The sequence below is a fragment of the Pantherophis guttatus genome, chromosome 12 (genome assembly GCF_059756535.1).
Source record: "Pantherophis guttatus breed Tessera chromosome 12, ASM5975653v1, whole genome shotgun sequence".
In the NCBI taxonomy this organism is placed as follows: domain Eukaryota; kingdom Metazoa; phylum Chordata; class Lepidosauria; order Squamata; family Colubridae; genus Pantherophis; species Pantherophis guttatus.
In genome coordinates, this window is record NC_142074.1 from 14,189,953 (window position 1) to 14,202,394 (window position 12,442).

General features: G+C 45.3%; 1 protein-coding gene across 2 annotated transcripts in view; it reads right to left on the reverse strand.

Moving 5' to 3' along the window:
* Positions 1-12,442, reverse strand: part of MID2 (midline 2) — a 197,194-nt gene that overhangs the window by 57,606 nt on the left and 127,146 nt on the right. For both annotated transcript variants that reach the window (XM_034424069.3, XM_034424070.3), the window contains exon 3: positions 5,553-5,648. In XM_034424069.3, coding sequence (XP_034279960.1) covers positions 5,553-5,648 — 96 coding nt within the window. The remainder of the gene's footprint in view (positions 1-5,552; positions 5,649-12,442) is intronic.

The window sequence follows — 12,442 nt, forward strand, 5'->3', positions numbered from 1 at the left end:
GACATCCTTTGGGAGGGTTGCATTCCTTCAAGAGTCAATGTCCCTCAGCGTCATTGATGAGCAGAGTCATTCCAGAGAACCTTCCTTCTAGAACATTCATTCTCAAGCACACACACACACACACACACACACACACACACACACACACCTTTCTCCACCTTCCCACCTTCCACCTTCTTATTTCCCCTTTTCTGCCTCACATGGGCAGAAATTCAGTTTGGCCAAAGGCCTCCTCAGATGTTGACTTCAGGGTTTTTCTTTTCTATACTTCTATACTACAGTAATGGCCAAAATTGTGGAAACGTTTTGGGAAATGTGTATTTTGACGTTTGATGCCTAATAACACCACTTTTTTTTTTTTTTTTTTTTTTGAGTTTCAAGATAATCCTATTCCACGGCTGGAATGGCCTGGAAATAGCCCAGACCTTCTTAACCCAATTGAAAATCTATGGAGCCGACTAAAGAAACTTGTTAGTCAGAAGCGACCCAGCAATAAAACCCAGTTAATAGAAGCCATCATTCAATCTTGGTTTCATATGATAACAGCTGCAGAACTAAAAGACTTGGTTCACTCCCTGGGAAGACGTTGTAAGGCCGTCATTCCTGCTAAAGGTTACCCAACGAAGTATTAACTGACATGGTGATCATTTTTGTATATCTCGATTTTTTCTAACATAACATTGGCATCCTTCAGTCTCAAGAGACTATGGTATCGTGCTCTGGAAAGAGGTCCTAAAACAGCATCTAGTTTTTTCTAGGGTGATAATTTTTGTATACCTCGTTTTTTCTATGTGTTTCACTTTTCTTCTTTATACTGTAACTGCTATTCTAATAGCAAATCCTTCCTAAAAGTTATTGCATTACGTTCTTGATTAAATTATCTTTCCATTGATATATAATTTTAGGGTACTACTCCCCCAAAAAAGTGGTGTTATTAGCTACTTTTAGAAAATGCATTTTCCCAAAAAGGTTTCCACAATTTGGGCCACTACTGTATATTATCCTACAGGATCCTTTTGTAGAGAGGACTTCACAGAACATCTGGGGGACCAAAGAGCCTGTCAGCACTTCAAGCTGCATTTTACTCTAGTGCTGACATAAGAAGGAGAAGCGGAGGTGTCTGGAAAGGGACGTTTGACTTTTCACCTACTTATTTTCCCTGGAGATAATATCCCCTAGGAGATGGGATGGGAGGGGGGAAATTCCTTTGAGCTGGAGCAGTAGATTAGGGGTAGAGTGACTTGGAAGATGGCCAATGAGTGCAAGGGAGTGGGGAATGGAAAGGGAGGGTTTTGGGTCTGGAAGTCAGTGTTGGCTGCGATGGAGTCGGAGTAGAATGTCGTGCTTAATAAATGGGAGTTTTTTTTCATCAAAGACTTTGTTTGAAATGCAATTTATTTGAGACGACCTCGAAACCTGACAGAGCCATCCTTTGTTCTTCTTTCTTGAACATCCACACACAAACACTACCCCCCCCAAAAAAATATTATTTTTAAAAACATCAAACTCTTGATGATTTAAGTCCTCACTGGGGTCACTTCTGCTCCTTTCTTTGATTCCCCTGGACCAAATCAAGTCTCCCCAGGAGAAAAGGTCTTTTCAGAAACTCAGCTAAAAGCCAACACGCAGTTAGAGCTAAATATTTTTTCCCTTTGCCTTCACAGAAGAGTTTGGGGAGGAAAAGTGCACCTTTGATCCCCTTTCATCTGCCTTGCTTTTGATCAGGAAGTAAAAGGAATGTACCACTTTCACTGGCGTTTCATAGGCCACGACCCCTGGATCTATGAAACTGATGTTTCCCCCAAATGCAAGATTAACTTTGCGGAAGGGGTCTGAAAGCAGAAGGTGAAATGGGATGAAAAGGCATTCAGCTGGAGAACGGAGACACCGAGAGGTTTGAGGAGCAAATGGGCCATTCTTTAGAAGGGAGGAAACAAGGTGGAAATTGTTGTTTTAACAGATTAACAGAGTTTGGAAGGAACCTTGTAGGTCATCTAGTCCAAACGCCCACCCATGCAGGAGACCCTACACCATTTCTGACAGATGGCAGTCCAGTCTCTTCTTGAAAGCCTCCAACGATGAAGCTCCCACAACTTTTGAACCCAACTTCTGTTCCATTGGTTGATTGTTCTCACTGTCAGAAAATTTCTCCTTATTTCTAGGTTGAAGTTCTCCTTGGTCAGTTTCCATCCATCCGGAAGAGCAACAGGCAACAGCTCGCATGCCCGGAGAGATGGCTCTGTGTGCCACTTCCGGCACGCATGCCATAGGTTCACCATCACCGCTCTAGGGAATGGCTCTCCTTACTCTTCTCCTCTGTCTCCTTTCCAGCCCTGGGCTGTGCTGCAGGGGTGGTATTCACTTACTTTCGCTACCGGTTCACAAATGTGAGCGTGCATGACTGTGAGCTCGCTTCGCTCGCATGTGCCATTTCCGTGCATGCGCAGGGCCTTCCGTGCGGTTCACAAATGTGAGTGTGTGCATGTGTGTGCTCATTTCACTTGCACGTACCACTTCCGTGCGTGCGCAGCAGTGGTGGGTTCCTCCCGGTTCGACCCGGTTTGGCCGAGCTGGTAGTGGTGACTATATGACGTCACCGAACCGGTTCTCTTTGTTCAGGAGCTGGGCCCTCCCACCCACCCCCGCATTATTCTTACCTTTTATTTGGCCCCACCCCCAAACTATTCACTGCCTCCCGAGTCCCAGCTGATCGGCTAAAAGGAAAAAAAAACTGTTTAAACTCTTGCTGCGGGGCTTCAAAGGGCTGCCCTACAGCTGATCAATGTTAAAAGGCAGTGTGGTGGTAGACCAGTGCGCTCCAAAAACAAATGGGTAGACCGGTACAGCTCTGCAAGCAGTTAAAACCCTGGTAGCCAGTACCTCTGCTAAATCCTAAAGAATTGTGCCACGCCCACAAAATAAACCATGCCCACAGAACCGGTAGTAAAAAAATTTAGAACCCACCCCTGGTGCGCAGTGTGTCAACAATGTGGATAAATGGGATGTGATTACATCCGGGTGGGTGAACGGAGCTTCCCGCAGCCGCCGCTACTGATTTTCCCGAACCGGATAGAACCGGCTGAATACCACCACTGCTGTGCTGCCTCTTGTCTTGTCCCTTTCTGGGAATGAGCTCCCTCCTTCCTGGGAAACTGCCACTTTTCCTTTGTCGATCGGACATCACTTCTCCCTTTCATAGACAGAATCATCAGCGATTCCTTGTCTCCAGGTGTTTTCTGAGTCTACTACAGCTCCTCGAATTGCCAGAAGCTTAGACATTTCGAGAGTTGTTACTTCCCAAACTCCTCTGTAGATGGAGAAGGCCATTGTTCGATGAACGTCATCCAGGGCATCTAAACATTCGGAGTAACATTTAGAAGGCAGAAAACTGCTTGATTTAACCAAGCTAGTTTAAATGAAATGGCCTTTGGCAAGAACAGCGCAACTTTTCAACGAAATTGAGTTCTCTGAATATGGAACCAGCAGGTTGAACACAGCAGGGCTCCCCTGTGCATTTCTATCAAGCATGTTACTGCAATGGCACATGGTCATCTTCTAGTCAATAGGCTCCAGGGGACAATATATTCTTCGGTGAACTTTAAATGCTATGCCTCTTCCTGACACTTCGGGCTGGGGGCTGCTGATGGTTTTTCATTAATTTAGCTTTACAGCCTCCGCTCTGGCCAGCTCAGGCCACACACTGCGGCCTTTTAGTGGCTGAGAAGTGGGTGGCCAATGGGTGGGTGGAGGGGAACGAGATCAATCTGCCTTCCACAATGAGTTGTGTTTGAAAATAAAATTGCTGCAAACAAAGATCAAATCCTTTCCCCAGCAGAGAGATCAGCAGAGAAGGCATTTGCAGAAGAAAGGGTTGGGTAGTGCTGGTTCAATCGATGGGGTATTTTTTCCCAAGGCAGCAACATCGGCAGAAGTGGAAGGGGAGATCCTTAGCTGGAATCCATATTGCATGTCTGTTCTCGGCATCCCAAGTCCACCCAGAATCCTGAACCTGGAGATGGAATACTGCCAATGTGATGAGGAAGAGGAAGAGGAAGAAGAAAAGGAGGAGGAGGAGGAGGAGGAGGAGGAGGAGGAGGAGGAGGAGGAGAAGAAGAAGAAGAAGAAGAAGAAGAAGAAAGAAGAAGAAGAAGAAGAAGAAGAAGAAGAAGAAGAAGAAGAAGAAGAAGAAGAAGAAGAAGAAGAAGAAGAAGAAGAAGAAGAAGAAGAAATCCATTCAATCATTTCCGACCCTTGATAATTCTCTGGGCCTGGTCTCTCCAAATCTTCTAACATTGCACTATTTCTTTGAATTGTTCTATACTCTGGGCTGGAGAGGAATTGTATGAGAGAATGAGGGTGGTATGCAGGTAGATGACAAAGGAGGTGGATTCCCCCTGAGAAATAAAGCTGAACTGCATATTGAGTCGGTTTTTCCGCCGTCCTAAATCATGATCTCTATTTCCATTATTAAAAAGAAAAAAAAAAGAACTGGCATCTTGTTCAAGGAACCACTTCTTAATTTAGTAACTGAACATCAATAAGCCATTAAGAAGAAACTAATTGCTGTGGCTTCTCCCTAAGCATCGCCTTGGTAAACAAAGCACTGGGATAATTCACTATTAATTGTTCTGCATTTGGAAGCAAGTAAGGCAGGATATTTCTGCCTTGCTGTTCCGATGCACTGAGTTAAATCTCCGTGATTGGGAGGTTCTTCTTGATTCAGATAAACCAGGGGGGGGGGAGTATCTGGTTTTCAGTGAGTGAAAGGTAAGGATTGTGGGGCGTGTAGCAAATTCAAGAGGTGGAAAGAAGGCCTTCTAGAGAGCACTAAATAGAAATGTTCGGTATCCTTCAAGATCATAAAGCTAAAGGTTCCCCTTGTACATATGTGCTAGTCGTTCCTAACTCTAGGGGGCAGTGCTCATCTCCTTTTCTAAGCCGAAGAGCCAGCGCTGTCCGAAGACATCTCTGTGGTCATGTGGCCGGCATGACTCAACACCAAAGGGGCATGGAACGCTGTTACCTTCCCACCAAAGGTGGTCCCTGTTTTTCTACTTGCATCTTTTACCTGCTTTCGAACTGCTAGGTTAACAGAAACTGGGACAAGTACCGGGAGCGCACCCCGTTTCACGGTGCTAGGGATTCGAACCGCTGAACTGCCAACCTTTCGATCGACAAGCTCAGTGTCTTAGCCAGTGAGCCACCGCGTCCCTTCAAAGAGTACACACATTTTAAATTCAGTTGGGTTAACAAAACGCAAGTGCATTTTATTACCCCTAAATAGGTAAGTATGGCCTAACATTGCATCATACTAAAACCACATGTGGTAAACCATGCACAATCCCAATGAGCTCAGCTTGGCGTGTTGTATGAACACCAACCAAAGACTTTCCAAAAATCACTTGGCCAGAGAAGAACATCATCATCATCTTCATTCTCTTCCTCCTCCTTTTCCCCCCCATTGTTACACACACACACACACACGCACACATAATCTGATCTCCCACCCACCCCGATCCAGACACAGAGTACCAACACATCCTCGCACGTACCTCCACCTGCTGACAGATCTGTATCAGTTTGGCCATCTGGTTTTCTAGCTCACTATTGCGCTTAACCAAGTTGGTGAGGTTCATCTCCAGAGTTTGCTGCCAGCATCGAAAGAAAAGGGGAGACAAAGGAAACAAAAACAAACAAAGAATAAATATCAACATGCCAAAGATATGGATAAAGCTGTTAGGAAATGGCTATTTGTCTAACTAGTTGCTCAGGCAATATATAAACCAACAATGTATGTTTGCAGTCAGAAAGGTATTATATTGCTTTAAGATTGTATTGCATCATCCTGTATCCTGATTGGCTAAGCTCTGTAGCCAATGTACTTAAGGGAAGTCTGGATCATGGCTTGGGTGGGTATTACACCATTTTACCTGCTTACTTGATGTAACTCTCTACCTGATCTCTCTGCATGATCACTGTTTGATCATAGCTACATGTTGCTTTCTACTATTATTTGAATGTTTTTATATTGAACTTGTTCCTGTTTTGAAACTCAAGAAGAACTGTTTTATTGTGTATGACTACAACTGGTAAGAAGACTTTGTACTTGAAATATCCCTGGATTGATCTTTTAACTCTCGTCTTATCTGTGTATGACTTAGATTGTTTTTGGACTTTGCTTTACTTTTTTCTAAAAGTAAAAGACTACAACAACTCAGTGTGTTTGTATGTTAACTGTGGTTGTTCACAACCACTCCCAGTCGCTTTTTATGCGTTTACTCAAAGGGTACTCTGCTCAATAATCCACAACATCGGTTATGAGTCAAGAATATCCTTAACAAAAGCTAACCAAAGTTTCCTAACCATTTCAAATGCAGGGCCCTTTGTCAGGCGCAAACAGGCAGGTCCACGTGTGAAGCTTCAAAATTACTGATTTATTGCTCAAGTCAAGCCTATGTACAGGAATCTTCTCAGGTGAACAGTTTGCCCCGGGTAAAACTACAACGGCATTCAAGAAGGGTTGGACTTTGTCCTCTTGTGACTATGTAGAGATTCTAAACTGATGCCCCATTTGACGCCTCCGCCTGGTTCTGCCAGTGTCTCTCCTACATTAGCAAAACTAGAGTAGTCACTGTTATGGAATCAACATCTTGAATCACTTGTTAAGCAACCCAGCAGCTTTTGTGTACATTTGTGTACATGTCTACTTTAATTAAAAGAAGGACCAGGGGGACATGATAGCAGTGTTCCAATATCTCAGGGGCTGCCCCAAAGAAGAGGGAGTCAAGCTATTCTCCAAAGAACCTGAGGGCAGGACAAGAAGTGATGAGCGGAAACTAATCAAGGAGAGAACCAACCTAGAACTTAGGAGAATTTTCTGGACAGTTAGAACAATTAATCAGTGGAACAACTTGCCTCCAGAAGTTGTGAATGCTCCAACACTGGAAGTTTTTAAGAGGAGATTAGATAACCATTTGTCTGAAATGGTATAGGGTTTCCTGCCGGAGCAGGGGGTTGGACTAGAAGACCTCCAAGGTCCCTTCCAACTCTGTTATTCTATTCTGTTCTATTTCCCTTACAAGGGTTATCCACCACCATCATTGGCTGAACTACCGTGATGTAACAGCATGTTTCCAAATGAGCTCAATTCAGAGCAAACCAGGTTCAGAAACCTAAACGTTTCTACATTTTTTTTCCAGACATGAAACTTCATAATTGGTCTGGGAGGAGACTGAGAGACACACACAGGCTCAAGTAAGATATGGTTGAAGACCTAGGAAACCATCGTGGTTTCAAGTCAAGGAAAAGGGAACCAAGAGGTCAAATGCAAGAGTATAAAAATCATTTTAAAAAAATGGAGGAAAAAAACTCAGCGTTGCCTGTTCTGATTGACAATATTCCTTCAAAACGAAGGAAGAGTTTTTTTTCTGGCCTACACAAGATTCCCTTAACTGGCTATGCTGGGAATCACTTGGGAATTGCCAGTGCTGGTCTTGCATAAACAAGCTGTAGCCTCCTTGATCGAGAGACCTCAGGGACCAAAAGTGCGATAGAGAGTCTGTGTATCAATGCACACTAAGAAACAGATCTAAAAGGAGGTCATAGCCAAGGGAAAAGAAAGTAGGAGCTGCGGTGGTGTTGAGGGAAGGAGGGAGGAAGAGGGGCTGAGACTAGGAAATAAATAGAGATCTGGCTTGTTTCCAAAACTGGAACAAATCAGACTACGCAACTTTAGCAGAGTCCAGCCTCAAGAAGTTGCTAAGGGTCCCAAAAAATGCAGGGAGGGACCCACCCCTCAGCTTTTTAGTTGTACCCTGACTCTCTTCAAGTTGGAGAGGCCAAAATTGGAGGCCTTTTTATCTGCATTTGAAGGATTTGGCAGGGCAAATGACCCCCCCCCTCGTCGCAAAATTTTGGAACTCTCCACCAACATGGGCCTTTGTGCTGCTAGCAGAGGGTCTAGGACCGTGATGGTGAATCTATGTCACGCATGCCACAGGTGGCACACATAGCCATATCAGTGGGCACGTGAACTCAGCTGATTTTCAGGCCTTCTGGGCCCACCAGAAGTAAGGAAACAGGTTGTTTCCTGCCTCCGGAGGGCCTCGGAGTGGTGGTGGAGAAGGCCCATTTTTCTCTCTCACTTGGCTCCAGAGCCTTTCTAGGAGTCTGGGGAGGGTGAAAATGATCTTCCTCACCCCCCCACCAGAGGCCAGAAATGGCCCATTCGCCAACTTCCAGTGGGACCGGAAGGCCCGTTTTTTGCTGTCCCCAGCCTCCAGAGCCTCTCTAGGAGTCTGGGGAGGGTGAAAACAGCCTTCCCCACCACCCCGGAGGTCCTCCGGAGGCCAAAAATGGCCTGTTTGCCAACTGGGCCATTTCTGGCCTCTGGAGGCCCTCCAGGAGGGTGGGGAAGGCTGTTTTCGCCCTCCCCAGACTCCTAGAGAGGCTCTGGAGCCAGGTGAGAGAGAAAAATGGGCCTACCGGGCCATCGCATGCCAGGAGCAGGGGGAGCAGGGGTGGTCGTGCATGCATGCGCAGGGATGGGGCGCATAGAATTAGGAGTGTGGGCACACCTGTGTGTGACCTCCCCCTGCTCCCCCCCTCCTGGCACACGATGGCAAAAAAGGTTAGCCATCACTGGTCTAGGACAATTCGCTGCAGCCAAGTCGCCAAATTGCCATGCCAACTCATCACAGCCAACTCTCCACGGCCACCTTGCTGTGGGATACCTTACCCCAGGACAAAAGCTACAAAATTGCAGGACCACCTCCTACCGGCCTCCCACCGCCCTGTGCGTTCACATAGAGCTGCCCTTCTCCGGGTGCCGTCGGCCAGACAATGTCAGCTGGCGGCCCCCAGGTCGAGGGCGTTCTCTGTGGCCACACCAACCCTCTGGAATGGGTTACCCACCAGGCTCCGGATGGCTCCCGACCTCTGCACTTTCCGCGCTGACCTGAAGACATGGCTCTTTCGGCAAATCCCCTGATCGGCTGTGTGATTTTAAATTGTGGGGATTTTAACTTGGTTTTTGGTTTTAGTATTTTATTATGTTCTTTTATTGTGCAAGCCGCCCCGAGTCCTACGGGAGAAGGGCTGCATATAAATTTTGATAAATAAATAAATAAAATAAAATAAAATAAAATAAATATTGAAGAAATGGTGGAATAGGATCCTTAAAGAAAGGATGCCAAAGGAGGGACAAAACGAAATGCGAAAGACGAACAATAAAAGATTTTAAAAAATTATTTAAAATAATGAAATAAAATGGTTGGATTGTCCCACGGCAAGTTAGCTTGCAGAAAGTTGGCTGCAGTGAGCTGACTGTGGTCAGTTGGCCATGGCAAATTGGCAGCGGTGAGTTGGCCGCGGCAATTTGGCCATGGCGAGTTGTCCCATTCTAACCTTGGGACGGTAGCCTTTGCAGACTAGACAAAGCTTGGGCCAGCCCTTAAAAGCCAATGGAATGGTCACACCCCTGGCCTAAGGGACTACACAGCCCAAAATGTTCATTAAAACAAAACAACTGGGCAAGGAGAAACTGAAAGACTATGGGGATTCTCAGTCATCCAGGTCATGGTTGTCCCAAAACTGCTTTTTCAAAAGGCAATCGGACTTTGTTTTTCCTTGAAGACCAGTGGTGGGTTCCTCCCGGTTCGGTCCGGTTCGGCCAAGCCGGTAGCGGTGACTATATGACATCACTGAACCGGTTCTCCCCCCCCGCCCTCCCATACGTTATTCTTACCTTTTATTTGGTCCCACCCCCAATCTATTGCTGCCTCCTGAGTCCCAGCTGATGACTAGAGGGAAAAAAACTGTTTAAACTCTTGCCGCGGGGCTTCAAAGGGCCGTCCTACAGCTGATCAGTGTTCAAAGCAAACAAATGAGTCGGGTCGTAAGTGCGAGGACTGGTCGTAAGTGCGAGGACATTCCAGAAATGACTCTGACCAGCTAGCCACGCCCACCTAGTCACATGACCTCCAAGCCACATCCTTAAAATAAGCCACGCCCACAGAACCGGTAGTAAAAATATTTAGAACCCACCCCTGTTGAAGACGTCTCGCTTCACATCCAAGAAGCTTCCTCAGTTCCAAGAAGATTCCATACCCTTTTGCACTCGGATTCAGGTAACCTTGAGGGCAAAGATAAATCCCCCCAAGTGTCCTCAACGGCTCACAGAGAGAGTGCTAACAACAACAAAAAAATTGCATTTTGATGATCCCGTAATCCCTTACACTGGGGTGGAGTCGGGGCAACTGAATGGAGCTGAGTCTTTACTGGCCGGATGCCCTTCCTGTCACCAAGGCGGAGTTTTTCCCCCAGCAGATATATTCTCATTCGCCCAGAGAGAGAAATATCTGCCTTTACCTAGGATCGAACTCACAGTCTCCTGATTGTGAGGCGAAAGCTCCGCCTCTATGCCATCTCACCACTCAGTGCTAATGACCAGATGACTGCAAGGAATATAAATCCTTCCATTTCCCAACATTCCGTCAGAACTGAAGAAGCTTCTTAGATGAGAAGCGAAATGTCTTCAAGGAAAAAAAAAAGCAAAGAAAGTCCAGCTGCCTTTTGAAAAAGCACCTTTGGGAGAGGCTGAAAGGCTTCCAGAAGCACCCACTGCGATGAAAAAGTTTAAAAGACTAAAACAGAAGAACTCGGAAGCTGCTTAGCCCAAGTCCGTTCCTATGTTTAACCGAAATGATTATATGCACTTCTATTCCTCCAGGAAAGAAAAGAAAAAAAAAAACCAATAATAATAATAGTCTCCCATTTGTTGCAACAGAAATTGCTCGGCGTTCATGCTTTGCTGCATCAGTAAATATTCAAACGACAATTTTATTCCTCTCCTCGCCCCACAAGCGATTGGAGTGTGGACTTTGCATCTTGGCTTTCTCCATTTAGTGTGTATTAAAGAGGAAAAATAAATACAGTTTGTGCTACGGCCAGCTCGCTTTCCGTTTTCACTTTGCTCACTTCATTTATTTCCCCTGCGACCTAGCAAAGCTTGGGCTGCCACAAGCCCATTCTTTCCTTCTCTCTCTCTCTCTCTTTTTTTTTTTACTTGATGTATTATTAAAGGGTAAGCGGATATCACAAAGATGCCAGTTGATCCAAAGCAGTGGTGAAATCTAAAATTTGTTACTACCGGTTCTGTGAGTGTGGCTTGGGGGGGGGGTAATGTGACTGGATGGGAGTGCCCAATTTTTATTTTTATTTTTACTTTAAAACCATTTTTTCTACAACCTCTTCGGTGAAGAGGTTGTAAAAAAATGCTTTCAAAAGGCTCTGACGATCCCGGCTGAGTTCCCTGATCGGCAGAGCCTTTTTTTTTCTTTTAAAAGCCTCTGCCGATCAGGCAACTCAGCTGGGATTGTCAGAGGCTTTTAAAAGCATTTTTTTTACAACCTCTTTGGCCAAGGAGGTTGAAGAAAAAATGTTTTTAAAAGAAAAAAAAGCCTCTGCCGATCAGGCAACTCATCTGGGATCGTCAGAGGCTTTTAAAAGCATTTTTTCTACAACCTTTGAAGAGGTTGTAGAAAAAATGCTTTTAAAAGCCTCTGACGATCAGGCAACTCAGCTGGGATTGTCAGAGGCTTTTAAAAGCATTTTTTTTACAACCTCTTCGGCCAAGGAAGTTGTAGAAAAAATGTTTTTAAAAGAAAAAAAAAGCCTCTGCCGATCAGGCAACTCAGCTGGGATCATCAGAGGCTTTTGAAAGCATTTTTTTTACAACCTCTTCGGCCAAGGAGGTTGTAGAAAAAATGTTTTTAAAAGAAAAAAAAGCCTCTGCCGATCAGGCAACTCATCTGGGATCGTCAGAGGCTTTTAAAAGCTCAACCTCTTCACAGGTTGTAGAAAAAATGCTTTTAAAAGCCTCTGACGATCCCAGCTGAGCCGTGTGATCATCACATGTGAAGCGTCACATGTGAGCGAAGCAAGGGCGTACACACGCGCGCTCACAGTTCCGAGCCGGTAGCAAAGGTAAGTGAAACCCGCTACTGCCTTTAACCACCCAATGTTTTGAATGCAGAGGCACGGAGAAGCCAGATTTCCCACAACCTCACACATGCATCACCATCTGAAAGACACACAAATAGGATCAGGAAATCTGATTGTACAAGTAGGAGGACCTCAACATCCATTTGGCAGGGGAAGAACAATAGCGTAATTTATCAAGTGCAAACCCAGTGCAAACAAATGCCAGGACCCTGTTTGCCAGGCTTCGGTCACAAATTTAGATTGCAAGGAAACAGGAAAGATGCTAGCACACAATGGCATCATCATCTCTTTATTGCTTGTTGCAATCAACTCAAATTGTCACCGTCCCCTTTCTCTGCTCAACTCTTTCCTGTCTCCAAGTCCCGTGTAAAATAGTTCCATAAATGAAAGTTGGCTGTAAGTCATGTCCTGACTGCTGATTCTTAAGATGCCTTAGATC